Below are 26,094 nucleotides of genomic sequence, written 5' to 3'. Positions count from 1 at the left end.
TTTCGCTAGTTAGGGGCTCCCCTACTGTGCAGTCAGTCCTCGGTCTACGAAGATCGGCATTCGTACTTAAATACGCCGTTGCAAAAGGAAGAATATACGTAAAAAAATGTTTCCGCCCGCCTCCTTTGGAAGGAAAAAGGTAGTCGGCCGCAATCCAGACAAAGCCGACGGCTTTCCTACACGGTCCCTTAGGAGGGGAGCGCCCCGCGGGAGCCGGGGCGCCACTCCGGTCGCGGAGTCCTCCCGGTTTTCCAGGCTCTGGGAGCGGAGCCCCGGCGCGGAGCTCGGCTACGAGGCCACCGATGGCGCCCTGCGGCCTCGGGGATGCCGAGGAAGGCCGCGGCCGCGCTGCCCGCCCCCGAGGGCCCGCTCCCGGCGGCCGCCGCCCCCCGCGCCCCCCGGTCCCGGCGGGCACGGGGCGCCGAGCACCGAGGGGGCGGCCGGGGTCCGCCGCGACCTCCGGCGGCCGCCCGGGAGACCGAGTCCCGCTCCCTCGGGGCGGGCTGGGGAGAGGCGGCGGGGCGAGGCGGGCAGCCGCCCCCCCGGTCCCGGGCCGGGCCGTCAGAGCGCGGCGGCCTGCGCGCGGCAGTGGGCGATGTGGCGGTGCACGAAGTCGACGCGGGCCTGCAGCAGCTCGGCCTGGCGCTCCGAGAGGAAGCCCAGGCGGGCCCAGAGCGGCTCCCGAGCCCGGTAGCGGCGGCGCAGCTCGGCGGCGGCGCTGCGGCGGCGGTGGAGCTCGGCGACCCGCCGCGCCGTTCCCTCCCGGAACACGCAGACGGAGCGGAGCAGCGGCTCGTTGTAGGGGTCCCACATGGCGAGGAGGCGGTAGCCGTGCACCAGCCCCGCCTCGTTGTCCAGGAAGACGAGGCCGCCGTCGGGGGCGCGGAGCAGGTTGCTGGTGGCGCGGCGCATCACGCGCGGGTCCCACTGCAGGCTGAAGAGGTTGCTGACCAGGCGGTCGAAGTTGGCCGTCAGGTAGTCGAAGAGGATCAGGTCGCTCCACTGCACCAGCTCCACCAGCTGCGCCGGCGGCAGCCCCCCCAGCTCCCCCGCCGACAGCGGCTGCAGCCGCCGCCCGGCGCCCGGCTCGGCGCCCCAGGGCGCGGGGGCCACCACGGCCGTCAGGTTGTCCACCCAGCGCGTCAGGCTGACCACGGCGCCCTCGGCCCAGTGCGAGCCGCGCAGCTCGTCCCGCACCGGCTCCCACTGCCGCCCGCGGGCCTCCACCAGGGCGAGGGCCATGGGCGGCAGCCGCTCCTGCATGCCCAGCACCCCGGCCAGGTGGTACGAGAGCGCCTCGCCCTGGATCTGCTCCGGGTTGATGCCGTAGCGGACGCAGGCGCGGCTCCCGTCCGACAGCCGCGCCAGGCGGTTGGAGCTGCGCCCGCAGCCGCCCCGCTCCAGCGAGGACACCCGGGCGGCGCGGGCGGCCGCCAGCCACGCCGCCGCCTCCTCCGCCGCGAAGCCCGGCGGCACCTGCTCCTCCAGCTCCCGGCTCCAGAAGATGCCCCGCTCCACCGGGGGGGAGCCACCGGCGGGCGGCGGCGCCGAGGCGGAGGTTCGCCCTCCGCCGCCCCGCTCCTCCCGGCCCGCCGCCGGCACCGCCAACAGCGCCCGGAAAGTTTTCTGCCCGCCGCCGGGCTCGCCCCGCGCCGCCGGGGAGCGGCCCCAGCCCCAGCGCCCCGGGGGCGAACCCGCGGCCGGGCGCGGCTCGGGCTCGGGCTCCCGCCGCGCCGCCGCCTCCCGCCGCAGCAGCACCGTCCAGAGCCCCGGCAGGGCGCCCAGCAGCAGCAGCCCCAGCACGGGCAGCGGCCCCGGCGCGGCCCGCCTCGCCCGCTGCATCCTCCCGCCGCTTCACGCCGCTGCCGCGGGAGGAGGAGGAGGAGGCGGAGGCGGCGGCGGTGCAGCCCCGCCGCTCGGCCGCTGGGCGCGGCGCTGGCGCATGGCGCCGGCCCGGCCCGGCCGCCCCGGAGCGGCAGCAGGAGCGGGCGGTCCCGCCGAGCCCCGCCGCAGCCCCGCGCCGTGTGCGCCCGCCCCGCCCCGCCCCGCCCCGCCCGCCCGGAGCACCGGCACCGCACCACGTGGGGCCGCGGGGCGGCGCGCCCGGACCGCCCCGGCACGGCCCGGCCCGGCACCGACCGCCGCTTAAAGCGGCGATGCCCCGCCTCGGCGGCGGTGGGGCCCACCCGCGGCGGGGCCCCCGGCGGGTGGCGGGGGGGCCGCCCGCGGGAAGGGAGAGCGGCTGGGGCCGCCCCCCGCGCCGCAGGCGGCACAGGGGAGCCCGCACGCCGAGGGAGGGGCAGGGGCGGGCGGCGCGCACGCTGGCGGGGCCGCCCCCCGAGCCGGTGCCCGGCGGACCGGCACCCCCACACGCTCTGCCCCCGGGGGTGCGCGCCCGGGCAGACGCCGGTGCCCGCCCCCGGAGCGATGCCGAGGGTCCCCGCCGGGCCGTGGGCGAGGCGCGGTCGTGAGATCCCCCGGAGCATCACCGCCCCCCGCGGGGGCCAGCCGGGGGGGGGCCCTCCTCGCCGTTCGCCTCCTCGCACCCGGGGGGGGCGGCGCGCTCCCCCCCCCGGGGTGTCCCGGCGTGGCCCAGCTTGTCCCGGCACTTCCCCCGCCCCGAGGGGAAGTTGGAAGGCCGGCGGCCGGTCCCGGTCCCGCCCCGGGGGTTTCCTGCCCGAGGGGCCGCCAGCCCGCCCCGTCCCTCGGAGGGCTTCAGGGGCTGCGCCGGAGCATGACAAAAGCAGCTACTGCTCGCTCTGTGCCCCCGTTTCGAGTTCCCAGCCCCCCCAAGGCAAGGAAGCTCAGCTCTGCTCTTTCTGTGTTTTACTGAAAACCTCTCTTGGGATGAACACGTTTGTGAGCCGAGACAGATGAAGCCCCTCTCCTTGCTTCAGCCCGTGCCGGGGCTGTTCCCCACAGTACTCAGTGGAGTTGGATCAGCGAAGCAAACCCACCACATACGTACAGAATCTTAAACAGCGCAAAAAGAAAAAACCCTTTCTCCTTCTCACCTTCTCAGCTCTGCTGCTCTCTTGAGATACCACAACTCCCAGTTTTCCAACCACACCACAGTCCTCCGGGTTGGATGAAATGCGATTTATTTTCTTTTAATAGAAGAACAAAGGGAATTCTCTCTTCCCCAGGATTTGGTTAAGAACATTCAGACTCTCCTGATCCACCTTAACAAGTTTAAAAAAAAACAAAAAAACAAACCACCAACCCACCCAACAAAGCAGAAGCTGAATCCCCTGTCTTTTTCCCCAGATTTCCCTTTCCAGCAGGACTCCGCAGCTTTCCCGGGGAAGCTGCGAGGCGCCGCCGCGCTGTCCCCGGCCCCGCAGCGCGGGCGGCCGGCGGGGTTTTCCCGGGGCGCGGCCCCAGCTGCCCCCGAACCCAGGCGGGAGGGAGGGAGGGAGGGGAGAGGGGGGGGGGGGGCAGCGCCTCCTCCCCGGGCACCGCCGGGAACCGCCGGACCCGCCGCACCGGCTCCTCCCGCCGGCCACGGCGCCGCGCTGCAGGCGGCGGCCCCGGCAGGACGGGGCGGGCAGCCCGAGCCCGGCACCCCAGTCCTCCCCCCGCCTCCCCCCGGAGCCCGGGCCCAGGACACTGCCCCGCAGGGCGCCCTTGGGAGGTGAAGGGCTCCCCCGTCCCGCCCTCCCGGGTGGGGGGGTCTCGGCAGGGCGCGGCGGTGACAGCCTGCGCCCCTCAAAAGTTGGGGGCGATGCCTTTTCCAGCAAGGCCTCGCGTCTAATTGCGAGTGTTGTAACTCTTAGTAACTGCCAGTGGGGTTGGGTCCCTCGGGCGCACAGGGACTTGCTGAAATAATGAGAAATAGCCCCCATCCCGGCTCCCCCCAAACGCATCACACGCTGTAACGGTTCCCCTGACACCCCCGACCTCGGGTGTCGCGCTGCCCCCGCCCTGGAGCCTCCCTGCCAGATGATGGGTGACACCTTCTCCCCTGGAAGCCCCAGGGGCAGCCCAGTCAGCTCCAGGGGTGCGGTTTGGAGCTGCGGCTGCTACAGTTCTCAGCGGCCTCTAAGTTAAACAGTGCCAGTACACTGAGCAGGAGGCTTTTATCCAGCGGTAGGCTGAATATTTTTACCAAAGAAATGGCACGGAATTGCCTCTGTTCTCTGCCGCTTTCTGGCCTGAAATAGCTTGAAGAAAACCCACAGCTTGTTGGAAAAGGACTGAAAGCAGAACATGTCTTTTATTCCGTACATAGGCTGGACATGTATTTCGATTTAAGTGAATTATTTGCATTTCTTTCAAGGTAAATTATGCTTATAGTGAGCAGCCAGCACCCAGTGCCTACACTGGGAAGTTCCCCTGGAGAAGTACCATTGCCATGGATAACGACACTACACTTACCGTTATTAAGGTGAATATAAGCCCCAAGTTCTGCATGACATTAATTTCAATTACAGCTTGCCTCTTGTAAGCTAAGCAGTTAATCAACAAGCTGTACTGGGACTGCAACCTTAAATAAATAGCTGGGAAAACAGCATCTCCCCCAAACACTCAGCCTCCTAACTTCACTGTTTGGAAGGAGAACAAGCCAGAGTTTTGCTGAGCCATCCCGCTGGCTTATAGTCCTGTTTACAAACTGGAATATTTTACATACCAGACGATCGGTAGAGGGTTAAACATCAGGCTGATGTGCTGTTCAATTTACAGCATGTTAAGCATTCCTGAAACTGTGATCGCTGATATATTTGGGTCAATCAAGTGTCTTGTTACTGCTCTGCAGACATTGCGATGAGCAGCTTGGAGATAAAGCAGAGCAGTCTCTGGGCTTCTCAGCCCTGTACCGCGGAAGGGAGAGCTGGCCACTGCCCAGACCCAGGATCCTAGCAAGTATAAAGATAACAAAATAACTTCTGCCTTCCCTACATTAACTTTATTCCTTAGATTAACTTGATTTTAGTTGCCTGACAAAGCTAGGCTCATAGAATATCTAGCAACTAGTGTTTCACACTGATTTTGGCCTAGTGAAGGTTTTGTTCCCCTCATTCCCCTCTTGCCCCCCAGCACCCACCTTTCTGCTAATGTGGGGTGGCTGTCGTTACAGGCAGCAGCGATTCCTCCCATCAAAGGTAGAAGAAAGGGGGACTGAACAGAGGCTTGGCGATTTCTTCCCTGCAGGGAAAGTTATTTCATACTTGCGTCAAAGGCCAAACTCTAATGGGCTTTGATAGGCTCAGGACCGTGGGGAATGCAGATGGGGGCTTTACTTTTCCGGACACAGCTTGCCTTGAGGGGCCCTGCCTCTGCTAACAAACTCTGCTGGGTGAGGAGGGCTGGCAGAGTCTCCACTGCACCAGAGCCTGAAACTACCAACAGCTCCAAAGCTCCGGCGCTCCCTGGGGCAGGGAGGACAGTCTGGGGGGGCTGCCCAAGCCGTGCATAGGCACCCTCCGGCTCAGGCAAGTTCTGGCCTGTGGTAGCATTGTGTACCTTCATCTGACACCTCCCACAGCTCAAGGCTTCCCTTCACCCCCACCCCTGCCTTTCGGGGGCACTGCTGTGGAAGGTAGTGCCCAGCACCAGCCTTTCTGGACTACCAACATTAGCCCCCCCCCCCCCCAGTCCTTCCCAGACTCATTGAAATTTCTCTCCCTTCACTAAGTACTGAGACACTTTCTGTTCAGCGTTGGGTGGTATATACCTGATGCCACATCTAACTCTTCGCAGTGCCGGGCTACTGAGTCTGGGGCCACTGCCTTAACCTCCGCGGGGCTGTGAGCCCTGCCCTGGAGACAGCAGTGGGTGAGCCCGAGCTGCTGCTTCATGGTGAGCTCTCTCAGTAGCACTGCACATGAAGCCCTTCATTTACTCTGAATTGTGGTTCAGGATCCTGGGTGGAGTGGGAATAGGGTTTTTTTTACTCCAGTCCAGCATAATTTTTCTAGATTTCACCCTCCTAACACTTTTATATACAGCTTGTTCCCACCTTAAGCACTTCTCCAGCTCCATCTGCACTCTTTCTTCTCTATCCACCAGGTCACCAAACACCTCTATTTCTATCCAGCACTTCCCCTGGGCAGCTTGTTCCCACCCCTGCTCTGTAGCTTTGGCTCCTGGCAGTGAGCTGGTGCCAATGAGCTCCCAAACTGCTGACAGCCATTTTTAAAGGGCCCACTGAGACTGCTGCCAGGAGAGGAGCACTCAGCACAGGGTGCAGTGTGCCTACACCTGTGCAACTGGGGTCTGCCCCGGGGACGTGAAAGCTGTTGCAGACAGGCTGTACTGAAATGATGCCCCTGCTTCCTCAGTGCTGCATGTTCCCGTCCCTCCACACTTTGTGTTTTGAGCCACTGCATCAGCGAAAACGTGGGTCTCAGGAGCCTTCCTTCAGAGCAGTATCAGCTCTCCACGTCCCAGTAACTGATACTGGCTGATTTACAGCACTCCTCTTCTGCTGATGACAGGTTCCTCCTGATGCAGCCTCCATGGTACCAGCTTACTTGGTAGCGACAGCACCTCATGCTGCCCATCTGCGCTGCCAGAACCTGCGGCCTCCCACACAGAGCCCCTCATCCCTGTGGCCCGTGTGTTTCATCTCTTCCCTTTGCAAGGAAATGACTTAGACTAGCTGGCCAGGGGAGAAGAGTTGTGCCTGCAAAGCTGCCTAGTACAGATAGATGCAGGGTTACCATCAAAACAGTGCTACTGCCAATACAACTTGTTTCTCTTGGGGAAGGGTGGGAATTTTGGAATAAACTATACTGGCAAAAAGTTAGTGTGCCAAAATGCTATGTGCTTAGAGTCACTATAAGTTGTTTTCATGCTAGGAGCGCTTTGTACAAATATATCAGCAACACAGCCAATGTATATGCCTGACTATGGCTCTGTCAGGGTGGATTTGTATTTCTCAACCACATGATGAGATATTCCAGCACCTGAAGGGCAGGATTTGTAGCTGGTTATGACTGGGGGAGGGCTGAAGAAGTTAAGGTGCTCTGCATTTCATAGCAGGGAGATGAACATTAGAGACATTGCCCTGCAGACGTGTTGGCAATTTCTGGAAGTATTTACAAACTTGTTTCAGTCTGGAATAGAGAAATCTGGAAGCTTTTCTATTGCTTTGACTCCACAGTTGATTTTGCAGAAAAGCTCCCAGACTCTAAAAGGATTTTTTTGTTGTTGTAATCTGAAGCACCATGTAGGACACAAAGCTAGGCAATTGCTGTACACAGAAATGATCCTATCTCCCCTGTACTCTGGGACTCTCTGCTTTTAATATCTGTGACTCTGCTTTTAATATCAAAGCAATAAATAAGTGCTTGAGCTCTTGTGCCTGGCTCTTGAAAGTGTTCATAAGACTTGTCAGGTGCCCGATGATGCTCAGTCAGTTAGGGGATTCGTTCTCATCCCTGTTAAAGGTGAACTGCAAAGATAGAAAGAAATTTGTGTTATGCTCAGCCTGATGTTCTCAGGATCTCCAACAAGCAGGCTCTGCAGAACAGCCATGAAAAAAAAAAAAAAAATTGAAATGAGAGGTCAGCAGCACCCTTTATGCAAATACAGTCCAGCCTCTCCAGACAGCTGATGATTCAACTGGGGGGATTTTCCATGTAAGCAACATCAGGCAGGATGGCCTTGCTTTTCATGGCTTGGGGTGAGAACCTTGGCTGATCTGAACTGGCAAAGCTACATGACGGTGAGTGCAGCATCCACATAAGAACAGTTCTGGGAGGTCCCTGCTCCCTGCTCATCCTGAAATACCATCCATTCTGGAGGGAAATGCAGTAGCCATTTGTGTCCGTTACAAAAAATACAGGGTTTTTTTAGGCCAGGAAATAAAGAGGTTCAAGAAACCTCTTCAAATGAAACTGCTGAGGTGATTTAGGGAGACAAGAGGTAATTACCACATGAGAGGATAGATAATGCATCAGGTACTAGCCTTTGCTTTCAGGTAGGGTTTCCTGAAGGGTCAGATCCCATAGCCTGCGATGTTCATGTCATATGTACCAAAAAATTTTCTCCTCTCCCTCTTCTGGCTGCCAGAACCTGTGAGTGAAGAATATTGTTCTATACAGTTCACAGTAATTCCAGGCACCTGCCCTGGTGTAGCATAACAGAAGAGAGAAGGGAAACCCAAACTCAGTGTCTTTCCAGAAGACAGGAGGTCAAACCACCTTGATAACAGCCCGTAGACCTTCTTTCCTCCTAACCCACACTGCAAACCCATGAATGGAAGCAGTATGTATGGTTTGGAGGGATACTGCCTTTAGGTGGAGACTCTTCATCACCTTCTGGTAAGCCAGGCCAGGGGTTAAATACCCTCACTATTAAAAATATCCTCACTTTAATGTGTTCTCCAGGCACTTAGACATCCCTGTGATGGGCCCAGTTAAAAACTGCGATGGACCAGACTTGACTAGAAAAGTGAGGCCATGCTAAAGGTAGAGTTACTATTGTTACAGGAAGGAAAAAAAACTGTGGTCGTAAAATTTAGCTTCTACTGCAAAAATACACCCAAGACACATCTTAAACTTTTCAGCAAGTCCTAAAAAAGCGCAGCTTTTGCACTGCCAGTGAAACTGTTCTAATTAGTCTTAAGGTAAAAACCCCGGCTGAGCCTGTGGAAAGCCAGCTGTTCAGCTCTCTCTAAGCAAAGCACAGAAAATGACCAGCTTAAATTATCAAACCTAGTTTCCAGGCCCCTAATATCTTCTCTCTGTTGTGTTGCCTGGAGAGGCAGCTGGCTTCTTTCCAAGGACAGAGGAGCGCCTCTGGCTGCCAAGAGTGCTGGAGGGGGGAAGATGCAGAAGAAAGAAACTTATCAGTTCCCTGGACCTTTGCTTTTCTTCCCCCAGGCTCTCCCCTCCTTGAAGGTGTCCTCTGGCCCTGCGTGAAGCTGTGACGTGAGGTGGTGAGAAATGGGGTGTCCCAGTCCTTCTCCTTTGGCCTGCCAGAGGAGCTCTTCTCCACACCGTGCCTTCACGGCGCAGGGTTTCTCAGATTGGCCAGTCTCTCACCCACACCAGGCATTCCAGGCAGCCTGTAGCTTGCTGCAGGGACATCTCTGGCCAACACTAGGTCGGCGAACCAGCAACGTATGCAGCAGCACCTGCAGCACGCCCTGAGTTCCAGGATCTGACCTCCAGCCACGTCAGGAGCAAGGCTACTACTGAGGACAGGTATGGCCCCACCTCGGGTGACAGTGTACTCTTTTGCATCAGGCCACACTCAGGCTCTCTCCTCACTTGTGGGGGCTCTTCCTTCTCCACATTCTCTAGGGTTTTGTTTTGTCCAATTTGAAGCAACTCGGATAATGAGATTTCCACCCCTACTAGCTCTATCCGGTAGATGTCTCTGCAGGGAACATTGAATGTGGCTGCAATTCCTATTGTAATAGTTTTTCTACACATTCCAGCTGTTGGGATCAAGTTCTTGACTGACACTCTCCGTCTTCACTGAAGAAAATTAATAGGGTCTACCTTGATGTGTGTAAGGACAGCCAAACTGTCTGAAGGTAAGCCAGCTGAGCCTGGATGGGACCTAGCTGCATCAGCCAGGCTCCCTGTCCGAGCTCAGAAGCCTGGGTTCAGGTTATTAGCACAGGACTACTGCCACACTTGCACGATTAGCCTAAAGTCTCAAGTGAACTTAGCAGTTTGGCTCTCTGCAACCACAGTGATCCCTACACTGTGGTCCATTCTGCAGGAGATGTCCCTGCCAGGAGCCCCCCCACATACCAGTCACAAAGCTGTCCCAGTTTTGAAGGTCCTAGCTCATGACTTGTCTGTGATTGGGGTTGGTGACATTGAAAAGTTTCCCTGCTGTGCACTCTACATCTTAATGTGACTCATTTAAATTTCTAAGCCTTATTAAACACAGCATTAACATTCAATAAATGTCTCATTGATTATGTATTTACTTATCTAGTATTTAACTAGCATTCTCTTAAGGAATGAATAAAGAGCCAGAAGCAAGTGATAGTTACTGCATGTGATTTAAAAGGGACTGGGAAAGTACCCTTCAGAGGTTAAGGACTGCAGTCAGGAACTGAATCTGCCCAATATCTAAGCGCCGTAAACTTTTTTATACTCAGTAGGCTTTATCAAAAATACCACAATGCTTTTGCTAAATCAAAATGTATTTTGACTCTAAAAGAAATCCAAACACTTTATCAACAAACGGGAAAGCATTTCAGTTACTGTGTAGCTTACTGGCCCAAAGCAATACTCAGTTGCCCAGCCTGCAAAGCTGATGGTCGGCCACTAAACAGTGCAGCAGTGAGGAGTAACGTTGGTTAGTGGCTGGAGCTTTAGGCTGTGAAACCACAAAATATAGATATAATTTACAGTTCTACTGTAGCTGGGTTGTACATTCTGCCATGTGCTCTGGGAGGATACGCCTCCTCCACCTCGCTGGCGAAAGAAGCACTGCTCATCTTCCTCCAAAAGCCTGAGACAGGTTTAGGACTCTTGGCAGCCAATTTAAGACCAGTGTAAGAGGCTCCATGTTGTGCTTTCCTCATGCTGCACAAAGTGTGTCTTTTATCAGGAATGATGAAAAACCTGAGATTGAGTCTGTTCCTCGGCCTTTCTTGAATCCAGTAGTTAGGCAAAACAGGTAATGGAGGTGGTGGTTTCTGCAACAGGCCCTGGAGCATTTCTCCTCTGTGACAGTGGGTGGAACGACTTAGCTCAGTTTCTCCACTTGCAGAATGGGATGCTGTGAAGGTAAGTTATTTGATGATGCCTAAAAAGGTCTTCGAGTTCTCCTTGGGAGCTGGGAAGAGCTGGTGGACACTTAAGAAGGTCAACACAGTAGATTTTTATTATTTTTGTTGTGGCTACACACTGTCATTTCACCTAACTCCTGATTTGTGTAGGACTTTGTCCTTCTCATTGATCTCAAACTACAGATTGGAAAAAAGCAAAAAGTTTTTGGGGATAAATTACCTTCTCCATCTTCCAGACCAGCTATAGTCCATTTAGTCCTCATCCCTGCTCAGCTCCCCATTATCACATTTGAACTTCCCCAGTATGTGGGTGGAGAGGAAGAGCAGCACAGATATTACAGAACAGAGCTCTTTTTCCTTTGGGAAACCGACCAACATTTTTGTTTTAATTTAGTTCAGTTTCCTTGCAAATGACTTTCTGCCTAGCTGTCGAACTTTCTGTAAGCAGTTCAGTGAGAGCCATAAAATAAATTCTCCAAACAAGAGAAAGATAAACACAGTCATGAGTTACTAAAGTGAGGTCTCTCTTCCTCCTGCTCTTCGTTAGCCATCACAGGAGCTGATTTTCCACTGAGTCACAAAAAACAGACCAGGGAGATAACAGAAGACAGCACAAACAAACAAAGGCATCATGGAGAAAATATACATTTATTTTTTTAAGTTTTGAGATGAACAGACATCTAAACTTCCTCAGATACAGAGTGGCACTAGAGATGCAGCTTAATTTAATTTGCCCCACAAGAAATAGCAAGGAGTGGTGCGGAGGAGCTGAGCTGGTCCTGGGTGTCTCTGGGCTGGAAAAGCAGCTGCGTGGGCATGTGTGATGTGTCAGCCTCCCCGTTCAGATCACCAGGACCCACCTCCACCCCTCTCTGGCTCCCTGTCCTTACATTAAAGATTGTCTTTAAGGTCTGCATTAGGATTTTGGAATCACAGAGGCAGATACAGGCGTTACAGGTCCCTTCACAAGCTCTGTACCAGATGCTTTTTATTCTGGGACAGAACTAGGTGTAAGAAATAGATTACATTTTTCTAATTGCCCTTTTACACAGTTCCTCAAATTAAGCACCAACATGGAACAATTCAGCTCTGCAGGGCTGCATCACCACAAAGCCTCTCAGCACTCCGTCCCGCAGTGTTACACCGCTGCATGGACGGGCAACCTGGAGCAATTTTGTAAAGTGACTTTTGGTGCTCTCTCCCTCTGCCTGCTAAGGCAAAGGACAAGGACAAAGCCTGTGTGAAGGCCTTGGATCTTCCTTCTGTACATCCTCTCACTGGGAGCTGCAGCTTTCAGGAGCCCACATGAAGACTTTGAGAGCTTCCTGTCTCCTGCTGCCAAAACCAAAGAAAGCTCAATATTCACTGGGTTAAATACGCAGCGTGAGGATGGTGCTCAGGCTGTGCTTAAGGCTACAGCTGCAACATGCTCAGATGGGGTCATATTATGAATTCTGCTCAGGAAACAAACTAATATATAATTGCTTAATTATCTTAAAATGTCAGGGTTGAATGTCCTCATGGTCAAATGCTCCAAAATGTCCAAAGTGGTTAAAATGCTGTCAGTGTACCACTAAGAGTTTCTGCTTAAATGCAAGTTATTCTGTGTTTTATTGTTTTTAGTAAGGCTCAGCAGTCAGAATACCAACATAGAAGTAAATAGCTCAGGACTCTCAAGACTTGTCTGTATGAGGCTTATTCTCCACCTTGGATGAAATGAGGTCAAGGATGCACAAGGCACATGAAAACCAAGTGTTTAATCAATAAGGCATTGAGGTAGAAGGAGACACAGAAACAAGGGAGGTCAGGTTCTTTTGTGAACAACCAGAACAAGATTTTGGATGGTACCTCCACCACGTGCAGCTTGCTCAGGATTTGTGTTTGCAGCACATGGGGCTGTCACTGTGTGTGGGAAAATCAAAACCACACAATCAAAATCAATCCTTGTGACGAGAGCTCTACAGATTGGGATGTCAGCTCTGAGAGGAGATAGTGACTGCCTTCTGTGCACATGTGTGCTGTGTCCAAAGCCAAGGGCAGCCAAGAGGCAGCTGGGACATTTCTTGGGGCTCAGAGACTTTGACACCCTATATTCTTGGATGAGGTTGACTGTGCTGATGGGAGTGTAACTGGCAAAAAAGATGACATCATCTGGGGTCTGGATCTTTCAAATAAAACAACAGAAGATGGAATCAATCTTTGCTCCAGGGAAGTTGCTTGCCTGTAGGAGTTCCCTTCAGGCATCCTTCGTAGGAGAAGAGTTGTGCTATTAAGTTTCCAAGATATTTCTATCGGTGAAAAACCAAACACTGAATTTAGATTGGCTATTAATTTGGCTGGTGAGGGGGAAATTAGCTGGGCAATTATATTGGTTGGTGAGGAGGTAGGAACAGAAATCTGTAGCCTGGCATGTACAGAAGGAAGCTCAGGGAAGAGAAGGTGTATCCAGGGCTGCCCCAGCTCTGACTTAACCAAAGGCAAGTCAGGAGCCCTGCACTAATAAGAAACCTGAGCTGAGGATATCCTATGTGCATTTTCAGTACGTGGTTGTATGTCTAATCTTTGTGAAACTCCATCTGTCATGGATTTTTATTTAGGATCCTCTGTAGGATCCTTTAAAATCCTTTTTATGATTTTATATATAACTTTTTTTCCCTTCTCAAGCCATGATTTGTCACAATTGCAGTTCTGCTGTGCAGCGTCGGACAGCATTGCTTGAATGTGCATCGTGATTTTACAAATGTTTTTGTATCCCCCTTGGTATTTACCACAGGCTCTACCTTGACTTGCCCAGCAATGGGCAGGTTCACTAACAGCCAGGGAGCCTGGGAAAGGAGAAGGTCCAGATCGCCTTACTTAGCAATCAGTCTTCACTAGTTACTTGTTGTGCTCCTTGTTGGGCAGCAAAATAGACTTAATTATGGATGCTGGCAAAGCTAGAGCGGTACGAAGATGTGAGCTGTTCAGATAGCAGGAAATCCCAGCTGGGGGTCTGTTGGGAAGGCCGGTGTTGTCCACCAGTCATCCACCTGGGCTGCCCAGCAGATGGACCTGTGACCCTTGCTCTGCCACAGACCTGCTTTGTGCTGCGCCAGGGCTTATCGGCCCCTACAGAAAAGTCTCCACAGGGGAGCCAGAACTCTTGCCTGTGCTTTTTCGGAGCAGTGGCTCTTCACTGCTGCTGCAGCCAGTTTCTGTGTTGTTACACAGTGCTCTGGTAGCGAAGCTTGCTGAGGAATGGCGCGGCTGATCAGCATTTTCTATTTCCCTAACCAGGATTTATCGCGCTCTGTCAGTCTTGCTGCTGTCGTTTTAGCCCTCTTTTCTCCTAGGCTTTCAAGAAAGACCAAATGAGAGACTTTCACCCTGAGGATTTTACTAGCTTCCCCTTCGCCAGAAACATTTTTTCCTTTCACGTGCAAAGTGAAAAAAAGAAAAAATTCTTCTAGTGGTAATGAAAATAAATCATGGTAGTATGGCCAACAAGCTCTTTACTGAAATTCCTTTCTTCCAGGGGTTTTCCCTGTATAGCAACATAACCCATGAGTATTAGACAGGAAGTATTCATCCAAAACCACAAGAAAACACAAATGGGTAGAAACTAGGAAAGTTGTTTGAATTTGGCACTACACTTCCCATTTCAGTCTCATCAGAAGTTCCAGGAATGATCTTGGATTTGCTTCTCCTCAAAATCCGTGAGGTTCGCGAATAAAACTTGAATGAAAAGGGTGTTCAAAATTAGAAAGGCACTGTGGAAAATATTTGGGTTTGCATCACAATTTTACCTCAAATTTAATTTATTTTTCCTCACTTTTAAAATTATTTGCATTTTTAATGTAATTTCCTGACAGATTACTCGCATGCACTGCTGCTTCTGATATATTACAATATGACATAATACAGTAGCTGAAATGCTTCATTATTTTAATGTAATCTAGTGAAATGTATATACTCTTAATAATTAGCAGTAGCTGTTACTTGGAGCTAGTTAAAACTTCATGCCATATTCCCTGTATTTTAAGAGTATTTTATCTTATTATTCTTTCAATCTGTGCTGCGATGTAACAGATTGACACTTTGTGCAGCACAAATCATTTGAGTTCCAGAGTGAGACAACAGCAATGATTTGCAGAAAGCAGCGTTAACAATGCTGTAAGAAATAGCTTAATATCAGTGGTACTCTGTGCTTAGCTCATATTTTCCATCCCTATATCAGCAGAGACTTTACTAAGACAATTAAACACCCATTCATTACTTCTGTTTCCAGACAGGCAAGCAGAGGCTCAGACCAGCGCAGTGATTTCAGGGCAGTGTTAATATCTGGGATCCGTGTTTTGCAGGTACTGCCCTGTCTTTTCCACACCGCTGGTTTTCTAGGGGTTTGCAGATGCTGCGGGAGTCCAGCACGAGGAGCCACACAGCACTTATACTCTACCCAGCCAGAATTTCGCTCTGAACTCTGGTATTCAGAAGATAGTTCACTTCAGAAGGCTCAGTTTATCTCTCCTCTTACACCGGCCACTTCTGGTCTCCTGAGGGACCCTTAATCTCCCTCATCCCTGAGGACGGAGAGCAGACTTGACTCCAGTTTCATGCAGGCTGCAAAGGTGTGATGTAGCAAGGGAGGGGCCTCTGGGGTCACAGTTACTCCCACATCCACTGCATGCCAGCAAAGACCTTAGGGACAAGCTGGCTCTAAACATGGACCAGCACCTCTTGAAGGGCTGGCTTGGACTTGGGATCAGACACAAACTGAGGAATTTCTTTTGTCTTTGAGTCGTATTTTTGAGTGAGACCTTCTCTCAGCTATGGCTCAGACCAGACCCTTACATATGGGTCAGCACTTCAGGTGGAGCATGCTGGCCTTGGCCAACCTGGAGTCAAGCATCCTTCACACCAAAAATAAAGCCATAGGGATTGCTACTCTGCTGGAGGATGGCAAAGGCCTGTTCCTCTCTGTCCTCGAGAGGACAGGTTGACTCAGAGGAATGAGACAAGATGCAGAGAGGTCTGTTTGCTCCTTCCTCTCCTTTCTCATTCACTCTCAGCTGTACTGCTATTCCTAGACACAGGGACCTAAATTTGAGCCACAGGCATTTACACGGCTTGATATTTTTATAGCAACAAAAATGAGTTTCCCTTTAGCCAAAAGTGGCTGGAATCCCAGGTCTGGAACTGTGCTGATGGGGTAATGTCTGGGAAAAAAAAGGAAATCTCCAACATGGAAACACTAAATGCTATGGCAACGAGAGGAGCAACAAACAGGGCTTAAAGACACAGGCTCAGCATTAATTTAGGTGCTGAGAATTAGAGAGAGTGAAATATCAGTAGTTTATAACGCTGTATTTTATCTGGGATGAGGAGATGGGATTCTATGCCCTTAAACAGCAAGGTATATGCACCAGAGGTAGACAGACAGGCAGCATCCTGCTGCAGGCTGCTGGCTTTCTTCAGAATCCCTTCTGGACAATCAGCTGACATTACATGTGGAAACTGAGCTCTTCTCGCATTATCCCTTTTTTTCTGAACCTTTTTTCCAGTCATGTGCTGTAAACACAAAGGGGGGAGCATATCTGTGTAATTTGTTAATCCAGCGATAGGAATAGACTGAGCTGCTGCTGCCAAACCATCCGCTCTTGAGTCATGGAGAGATTCCTCCCTTCCCCAAAGAGCAGAGATTTTTCTCCAGTGACATCTACTCTCTCTGTGCTAATTGACAGCTCCCTGTTGAAAATGATGTATGTGTTCAGGATATGCTGGGTTTTGTCCCAGTTTATCCTGGCCCTGGAGACGACACTTCAGAGGTCTCCCTTCAACCACTAAATCCCTGGCAAACAGATAATTTCCATATGTAAACCTTCTGACTTCTACACAGAGTACCCCAAAAGAGGTTTTTCTTGTTTCTTTTATTTTGTTTGTGGATCTGAATCTCTAACCACCATGGTACAGTAGTTTCCAGTAAACATCTGGAGAGGAGAGACAGGTAAAAAGTAGTCCGAAGGTGCCCAGTGGAAGGCAGGGGCTTTTGAAGTCAGGACACAGGCTTCAGCTCAGCAGATCTGAATTTAATGTTTGCACTTCTGCCACAAACTCTTTCAAGACCCTTGGCAAGTCATGCCCTTCCACTACGCCTTCAAGCTCTGCAGTGTCTATGTTAGAGACCATAACCCACCCGGGCAGGGAGCCTCGCCTGTGTCCGTGCACAGCATCTGCCATCAAGAGGCTTCAGCCTGGGCTGAGACCTAGTGAAGCTGCTTCCATGTATCCACCGGCTGAACTTGCTGCACAAGATAGGAACAAGCAGGCTGCTTCCTTGCGGCACATTGTGTTGCAAAGCTCAGCACCCAGATTTCCGGGCTCCTGGAGCTGCTACCTCCTAATGAAGTATGTATGAAGTATGAATGGAAGTCGTCTTTGTGAGACAGGTCTGTTTCCTTGTAAAAAGTGGAGCAACTTTCCACAATGTATTTAACTGGTTTTTTAATTAAAAAAAAAAAAAAAAAATGACATCACTCTACAACTCCCTGAAAGGAGGTTGCAGAGATCTGGGCATGAGTCTCTTTAACCAAGTAATAACTGATAGGACAAGAGGTAATGGCCTCAAGTTGCACCAGGGAAGGTTTAGACTAGATATCAGGAAGTATTTCTTTGCAGAAGGGGTTGCTGGGCGTTGGAATGGGCTGCCCAGGGAGGTGGTGGAGTCCCCGTCCCTGGAGGGGTTTAAGAGTAGGGTCGACATAGTGCTGAGGGATCTGGTGGAGTTGGGAACTGTTAATGTTAGGTTGATGGTTGGACTGGATGATCTTCAAGGTCTTTTCCAACCTAGACAATTCTGTGATTCTGTGAAGACTCTGCTTCTCAGCATCCAATGGCAAGGACATCTGGATCTCAGGCAAGTGACTCCATCTCTTTTTCTCATCCAGCTGCCCTGAGCACCTCTGCCCCAGACCGGCCAATTTTCCCCTCCTGCAAGATGGTATTGCATTTCCCCACTGTCTTTGCCCTTACCCCAAGGCCCTTGATATGAGTTTGTCCCAGGCTGTGAGGAGTCATAAGGAGGAGAAATATGGCCGGAACGCCTGCTGCTCTGCAGACAGGACGGGCTACTGCAACACACCAAGACCGCTGTGGGTCACAGCGTGTGTGATGTGAACGGTTCCTGCATGCGAGGTACACCATGTCTGTGTGGCACGTGACTCGGAGTGCTGACAGAAGCGCAGCAAAGCAAGGAAAGTCACAGCAAACCTGCCCTCTCTCAGTGATCTTGTTTCTGTGTCCAGGCTGCTCAGGGTTTGGAGAAAACCTGTGCCAGGCTGGCAAGAGCGTATGAAGAGTAGCAGCAGCAGCAGCAGAGGGAGAAGATGAAATTTCGTCAGTGTGAATTCCTCTCTCTGGAGAGCAGACTAAGGGAGCAACTCTCACCTTCAGTGTGTTTCACAGGGCAAGATAATCTTGGGGGACAGGAACAGGACAGTGGTTATTTCTTTCTTACTGATGTATCATTTGATCTTGGACTGGTTCCTTCATATCTTGATGTATGTGTTCCCTTTTTCTATAACGACAGGATAAGAATATACTCCTTTGTGAAGTCCTTTGATATCTGAGGAGGAAAAACATCATATAGAAGTTACAGATTATTAGCTTTATCAGTGTCACAGCCATCTTCTTCTTGGACAAAGCCTCTCGCTTGTACAAAGAACATCATTGTTGAATAACTCTCTCTGGTGTCACACCAAAATATATCTGCTTTAATTGTACAGAAAGAAAGAAAGATAGTTGTGTTCATTCAAGGACTTGTTAAACTTCTTGATGTGTGTCCTGGCAAGGCATCATGAAGAAATGGGTACAAGGGTAAATGAGAATAATGACGACCTTTTCCTTTGGCATCTGTCTCAGTGGATTTGTGTTCCCTGAGTTTCAGCAATTTCCAAGTAAAAAGAAAAAAAAAAAAAGCAGTTTATGGTTTTCACGATTTCATCCAAGTTTCCTCAGAACTGGGGCCAGGTACATTCCAGACGAAGAGATCCTTTTTGACCAAACTGTTCAGTTTCAAGTGTATAACATTCATTCCATGCAATTTTATGTTTCATCTGAGCACATTTCACACAGCTCTGTTCAGGACTAGGGCGCTTGTCTTATGCCAGCTCCTAGAGGACAACACAGTGCCAGTGCTTCCAGCCTCGCTTGCCTGCCTATTTCGTACACATGTGAACAGCTTCTCTCTGTATTAAGCAGTGGTAGAGCACTGCTCAAGGTGCAATGGAAATCTCTGTGACACTGTTTCCTGATGCAACCCTGATAAATTTTGCATGGAGGTAGAACCCAACATGTTTTAAATAATAGTGAGATCAGAGGTTTTGTTGTTCAGATGAACATCTTTTGAAGACTGAAGGCTTTTGTTTTTTACTACATCAGCTGTGTGACTCTTGTATCTGAAAAGCAGCCTACAGACCCAGAGCAGGCTAAATCAGCAAAATCACAGAAACATTTAGGTTAGAAAAGACCCTTAAGATCATCGAGTCCAACCATTAACCTATCACTGACAACTCCACCACTAACCATGTCCCTAAGCACCATGTCCACACGTCTTTTAAATACCTCCAGGCATGGGGACTCAACCCCTTCCCTGGGCAGCCTGTTCCAATGCTTGACAACCCTTTCAGTGAAGAAATTTTTGCTAATAGCCAACCTAAACCTCTCCTGGTGTAACTTGAGGTAATTTCCTCTTGTCCTATCACTTGTTAGTTGGGAAAAGAAACTGACACCCATCTCACTACAGCCTCCTTTCAGGTGGTTGTAGAGATAAGGTCTCCCCTCAGCCTCCTCTTCTCCAGACTAACCCCCCCCAGTTCCCCCAGCCGCTCCCCAGCAGACCTGTGCTCCAGACCCTGCCCCAGCTCCGTTGCCCTTGTCTGGCCACGCTCGAGTCATTCAATGGCCTTTTTGGGGTGAGGGGCCCAAAACTGAACCCACTCATCCAGGGGTGGCCTCACCAGTGCAGAGTACAGGGCTCAGATCCCTTCCCTGTCCCTGCTGGCCACGCTATGGCTGACACAAGCCAGGATGCCATTGGCCTTCTTGGCCACCTGGGCACACTGCTGGCTCCTGTGCAGCCAGATTGTCAGTCACCCCCCAGGTCCCTCTCTGACTGGCAGCTCTCCAGCCACTCCTCCCCAAGCCTGTAGCTAGGATTTTTGTGAGAGATTGTTGTGACGCAAGTGCAGGACCCAGCACTGAGCTTTGCTAGCTCTTGCGCTGCAGAGAGTGGGTTTTTATCGGTGTTGGAGCTCAAAACTGGTTGTCATGAACTGTCAGGCCAGCCTGGGCCATGGCTCAACTTGAGTAGGGCTTATTTGAGTTAAATTCAGCTCTTTTCCCAGCTTTTGGAGATGATCTCAAGAGAGGAACAATGGGTCCATGACTTTTCTTTACTTTTCTAGCTATAAAGAAATTTTGAAAGAGTTTTTATTTTACAGATATTTTGAGAGAACTTTTCAGCAGATACTTTGTACATAAAAAATTCAGATCTTGTCTCTACTGTTTTTCCTGATAGACTCCCTGGACAGTTTGAGAACTAATAGGATATGATATCTGTGATAAAGGTAATAGCATGAATAGCTGAGAGAGGAAGTAAATTTTATCTAGGCTGTTTAAAATGCTGGATTTTGTTAGTACATGTTTAATGCAACCCCTTCTGTAGACAGCTGGGGAAAAAAAACATCAATTCGCTAAAGATTCAGCTCAGTCTGCTCTATACAGCCAATATCACAGATATCCGTGCATTTGCACAAGAAAAAGCAGTGAAGATGAGCCTTGATCTTTCTGATGCTTCAAAGGTTAAACAAAAGAAGAGAATGGAGACTTTTTGAGAGGAGAAAAAGTCCCTCTTTTCAGGCCTTTCTTTTTCTGTCTCAAAAAAGGAACAAGAAGAACACAGACTCATCTTGCACTTCCTTCGCCATTTCACCTTTTTGCTTCTCCTTATAGCTCAGAAGATGTCAGAAATGAGCTGTAGTCAAGGCAGAAGTTTCTGGCTGGAGAGTCATCAAGCAGCATGCAGCCCAGTTGTGCATCTCCCCCTCAGCCTTGAGAAGCAGACCTTGCAACTGATTCTGGGCTTGAAACACCCCAGAGTGTTTAAAGTAACGAAATAAAACCAAACCAGCGATTGCTCAGACAGCAGGGTATTCTGGGAGCACTGAAAGTCCTAAACAAAGGCACATCATCCAAACAACCGCTTCTACCAACTGCTTTGCATACCTTGTACGAAATGACACAAAGGGAAAACTTTGCCAGATGTTGCCTTATGGTGTTTCACCAAGGGTGGGAATTAGTCAGACTTCTGCCTTACGTCTTGCAGAAATTAGCAGTATTGTGAAGAATTAAATCAGGAAATACAAGAAAAGGAGGGTGTCTTCTGCTCAGAGAAGCATAATCCTGTGGATTTTATTCACAGTTTTGTTACAGAGTGGCACAGAAGACCTGAACACCTCGTCTGGATTCCTTAAGCCAAGCTTTTCGGGTATTTGCATTTGATTTTTCCAGGTTCCTTACTTGCCACCCCAAGATTTGACCAGCAGGAGGGTGGGCACTGACAGCAGTAACAGAAGCCAAGGGGAGTCTGCTCTGGTACTGTTAGAAGAAACAACAGAATTTAAAAGCAAACAAACAAATAAATGAAAAAACTGTCAAAGCATCTCATCTTGGACCACAGAAACAAATACACTCCTGATCTTAATCTGTCAGCCAATCTGTCTCAGTCTCTCAACTAAAAAATGTGATACAGCCATCACCTTGCTTAGAGCTGTGACAAAGCATTCATTAATTGTTAAGAGGCCTGAGGGCAAGATTCGTGTATGTTTAGAAGAAAGATATTCACAGTCAACAACCCTAAATCCACTATTGCCCTGAAGAGGTTGATTACCTTCGTGTCTGCTTTCAGTCAAAATCCAGTCGGGAGATGTACAGAGATATCCCACAGAGATGCGGATCCCAAGCACACTTGTTAAGGTACAGATTACTATGACAGATGGGGTTCAGTGTAAGATCACGAATGCAGAGTCACACGTGTATGATGGGAGGATGTGGAAGAAAGCATAATGCATGGGCAAGTGGCCAAAAAAGAATGGAAAAATAACACCTGGTCCATTGCAGAGATGTTTAAGTCCCCAAGAAAATCAAGCAAGCCATATTTTAATGAAGAATAATCAGGGTCCTTCCTGGATAGAAAAGAAATAAACTAGTTTCTGAGAGAGGGATCACACCTGCCTGCATCCCCTGGGAGGCTTCAAGGGGAGACCAGGCTTGAGAGATATGATCTGCCCAGCTGAGCCCTTCTGCGAGTTAAGGCTGAGGTGAAAGGCATACAGAGACCCCCTCTGTGAGGTGAGCATGGGGAAAAGCTGTAAAGGACGGTTGGGAAAAAGGTGGAGAGAAAGGGAAGGAGTCTCTCCCTATTGAATCTCAAATGGTTTTTAATTTCCATTGCTTCACCTTTACCTTTTATAAATTTTGTGACAGCGTTATCTATTTTGGATTTCATGAGTGAATACTTTTATTTGTAACCGATCTTATCCTGGCTTGAATTAAGTGTGATTGCAAGGCAACTGGATAATAACAAGGCACTTGTCACCCAAGGCTATGCCAAAGTATGAAGTGGGATGATAAGAACACTTTGATGGGTTCCCTTGCTTCCAGTGTTTTCTCCATGCTGTGCCCTCAGAGAATCCATACAAGCCAGTTCACAGAGAGAGGAAATAGCTCTTGTTATACCAAATGATATGGCTGGGAAAAACTGACAAGCTCTAGGCTCACTCATGCTTGTGTGCTTGAAAGCTTGCCTGGTTTTTCCAGCTATATCACTTGGCCTAATCAATAATTTTCCTCCTCCTGTGAACTGTGCCATATTATTAGCCATGTGATTTTAATCATGTTTTTTCCTTCTATTACACAAGGATAATATGTTTAAATAGGCTGAGTTGGGACAGAAAAGCAAAGGATAAGAAAAACCAGCAGCTAATCCTTTATGCCAGTAATTAATTACACTCCTGGAGACATCTGAAAACTTTGTAGGCCTCACGTTTGATAGGTCAATTTAAACCAGACTATGATCTTGATATGACAGTTCTTTCCCTCAGGATGGTGCTACAAATGTGGCTGGTGAATGTGTTTCAGTCCATGCCCATTCAAGAAAGCATTTAAGGACCCATTCAATTGTAAGCATTATCCTTATGAAGATAAGCATTTATTGGAGAGCTTTTTTGACTGTGTGCTCCACCATGGGAGGGGGTTGCCTGTTGGTGTAGGCTCCCTGTACCAGCCAGCCACCAGGTCATGACTGGGCCTCCCCATAAGGTGCTGTCTCTTACTGGTTGTGCAAGGGCACTGCCTGTAGAGATGCTGGGTTACCCCTATTCAGCAAGCCGCTGCTGTGCCCAAAGTGCCCTTATAGAAGTGTCACTGCGGCATCTTTGCTGCTGCCATCCTGTAGGGTACAGGAACAGGAGCATCTCTTCCTGGTATTTCTGCCTGGAGGGTGTTTGGGATGATATTGTAATTGCCATGCCAGGAAAAGTAAGCATTCTGGATGTAAAGTCTTGAAGAATACAATGATTCACTTAAATAAAAGCAAAAGTAAAGAGAAGTAGTGGACAAAGTAGTGAAAAATGCCTGCATCTTAGTTTTCTCTGACAGGCATTTGACTAGAACAATGAATGAAAATGACTTTTTTCTTCAGTCATGGTGTTTCTCTGTCACTTTTCTTCCTTCCTACAGAACAGCTTGCTTTGCCTGCCTATTCCCACACATTAGGAGAAGACCTTCTGCTGTGAAAACATTTATTTGATCCTCTCACCTGCTAACGTTTTCTGTCCTTTGTGAATTCCTCAGTTTTATACAGCCCAACACCAACATCTGGTCCTTTTGCTTTGATGTTAGACATCTTCCACTTTTCACTTCCCCTTTTTCTCTTGCAGAGAAGTTGGAGGAGCTAATGAACACTTGTAGCCAGCCCGTCCTCCCAAAGTATTTCCTTTAGGCAGGCTATAAGGGAGGTTTAGTGACTGCCACCTTCCCTTGCTGGCAGGCACTTGTTGAGACACCACCAGGCCACTTTCCATGGCAGAGCACTTCTGGAAACCAGGGTTCACGCTTGGGACAGAAGCGCCTGCTCCAAAGCTGGGTTTCTGCCTTGAGTAAAGGTACTTGCAGAATGTGCTACAGAGTTTGCTGTCACACTGCCCCAGCACCTATTTAGTTCTGTGTTTCATAAATTAAAAGTTATTTTACATGACAGGTAAGATGCGTAAATCAAAGGCAATCTGCAATACTAAAAGAATCTCTCCACTGGTGTGTGCCCAAGGCTGCACCCTAGGCCAAATAACTCTCTGGCAATTAATATTCAGAACACCCATGTGTTAGTTTCTGAAGAGTCAAAAGAAAGTACAGAAAAGGTAAATGCCTTTCATGGCAAACCTACTATCTAGAGATTAATTTCCCATAAATACATTCCTTATTCTGGGGAACTACAAAGAATAAAAGAAACAATGATGAATTTCTGTGGAGGCTGAAATTAGGTGTTCATTGCCTGCGATCTCTAGGGAGTTCATATTTATTTTGTTGAACATTTTACTAACACTGGGGAAATAGTCTTTTTTCCTAAACATTCACCCTTTGTCACGTTGCCAAAGCTTTATAGAACAATGAATCACTCGTTAGTGACAGTAGTGATATTATTTCTCGTTTGTAACATAAGCAGTTTTTCTGGTGCAAAAATTTCAGTCACCTTATTAGTGATGTTGCAATGGGACCTAATGCCTGCATATTTGAGCATATGGTGAAAAAGTTCATGAAGCTATATAAAAATATCATAATTCCTTTGGTAAAATTAGGCAATAGTCACACCAATCACTCATACCAATGGGACTGTGTGTATACTTGACAGTGAGATCCACATCGTAAATAGTGGGGAATTGCACAGGTGAAGACAAAAGTTCAGCAGGAACCATCTGTGTCTGCATCAGGTGAGGACAGAGGTAGCTGTGCCAGTGCTGTGAGGAGCTCTGCGCTCCCATAGCAATGGGCATTGCAAGGCAGAAATCCAGTGACTTTACATGGCAGTAAAGCAGCGGGTGGAGGGTAGCTGGTTGCCGTAGCTCAGTTAGACTTCCCTGCAGCCCCTTCTGAGGGGCCTTACAGAAGGACAGAAATAAATTTAAATCATCATGGCTTAGAAACAAAGAAAACTGTCTGAGAGGTAGGAAGAAAGAGCAGGAATGAACGTTTTATTCTCGTACCTGACAACAGGTGCAGTGCGGTGTGTAACATGGATGTGAAGCTGTATGTAGTTTAATACAAATATTAAAGAGGGGTGAGCTGAGACCTAGCGATTTGACAGGTAGCATAAGGTTAAGCTGCTCAGTCCAGACCAAGAAATATCTGTGAGGAACTTGCAAAGGGTCCAAGCACAGTGTAAGCAAGGGTCTTGGGACGCCGACAACACGACAAGCAGAGTTCAATACAAGGCTCAGAAGGGTAAGTCACCCCTGCACTTGTCAGTTACAGGTTAGCTCAGCTCAGGCAAGTGAGCCGGGTCTTGCTCTGGGCAGGTCAAGGAGGTGGTGACTGCAGCGGCAGCTGCATCCCAGCAAGCCAGCAAGCATGGACAGAGAATGATGCCATGCTTGGATCTAATCGGTGTGATGGGTGCTGTGGGATACTCAGCTCATCCCAGTCACTGCATTTCAAATGAATGTTGTGAGACTAGAGGATGGAGAGGAAAAAGGGAGAGGCAGGGAAAAAACATTAAACTGGTCTCTTAGTAACAATTAAAAAACTCATGAGAATTGTCTTAGCAAAAAATAGTAACCTGTAGAATCAATAAAATGTTAGAGATGTATGGTTTAAGTGTTTGCCTTGTTTTTTAGGAACCAGAGGTAATTTAATTAAATAGAAGGTGGTCACTTCAAATCTGACCAGAGAAATGATTCTTGGTGCAACATGTAGTTAGATAATTGATCATTTCCATTGCATACCTCTGAGAGCAAAATCTTAGCAACTTTAAAGGGGTTATTAGACATAAATGTAGATAGCAAGAGGTAAGGAGGATAATTGCTAAACCATAGACACTTTAGGAGTTGAGTTAGTCCTTATTAAAAGTGGAGAAAAGGATAGAACTGTGAGCTGGAACAGGTTAACCCAATGAGTTTACTGTCTATGCCTGTTGAAATACACGGTCCTGACCATTTCTGGAGGCAGAACACTACAGGATATATCTATATATCTATTTATCTATATATCTATATATCTATAAAGAGGATACTCAATCTTGTCTGGCCTGACTGTGTTTATGTGACAATATTCCAACAGACCTATGAACCCTAGTACCCGAAAGA

At 49.6% G+C, this 26,094-nt stretch overlaps 1 protein-coding gene across 2 annotated transcripts; it reads right to left on the bottom strand.

Annotated features, from left to right (window-relative positions):
* Window positions 1–441: 441 nt before the first annotated feature.
* Window positions 442–1,955, bottom strand: FJX1 (four-jointed box kinase 1). 2 transcript variants are annotated; one of them, XM_074909348.1, is made up of 2 exons: window positions 1,759–1,955; window positions 442–1,716 (listed from the first exon to the last, which is right to left on the bottom strand). In XM_074909348.1, the coding sequence occupies exons 1-2, from the start codon at window positions 1,840–1,842 to the stop codon at window positions 562–564; spliced, it is 1,239 nt and encodes a 412-aa protein (XP_074765449.1). In that variant the 5' UTR covers window positions 1,843–1,955; the 3' UTR covers window positions 442–561. The 2 variants fall into 2 exon arrangements, with proteins under 2 accessions (XP_074765449.1, XP_074765448.1); XM_074909347.1 differs by having other exon boundaries at window positions 442–1,955.
* Between the last annotated feature and the right edge of the window lie 24,139 nt (window positions 1,956–26,094).

This window comes from Athene noctua, chromosome 6, assembly GCF_965140245.1.
Source record: "Athene noctua chromosome 6, bAthNoc1.hap1.1, whole genome shotgun sequence".
Taxonomy (NCBI): domain Eukaryota; kingdom Metazoa; phylum Chordata; class Aves; order Strigiformes; family Strigidae; genus Athene; species Athene noctua.
The sequence above is the reverse complement of the archived record's forward strand: the minus strand, read 5'-3'. Positions and strand labels throughout refer to the sequence as shown.

What these genes read in the sequence shown, in the direction of transcription:
- FJX1 (XM_074909347.1), bottom strand. Translation starts at nt 1,842, where the DNA reads ATGCAGCGGGCGAGGCGGGCCGCGCCGGGGCCGCTGCCCGTGCTGGGG.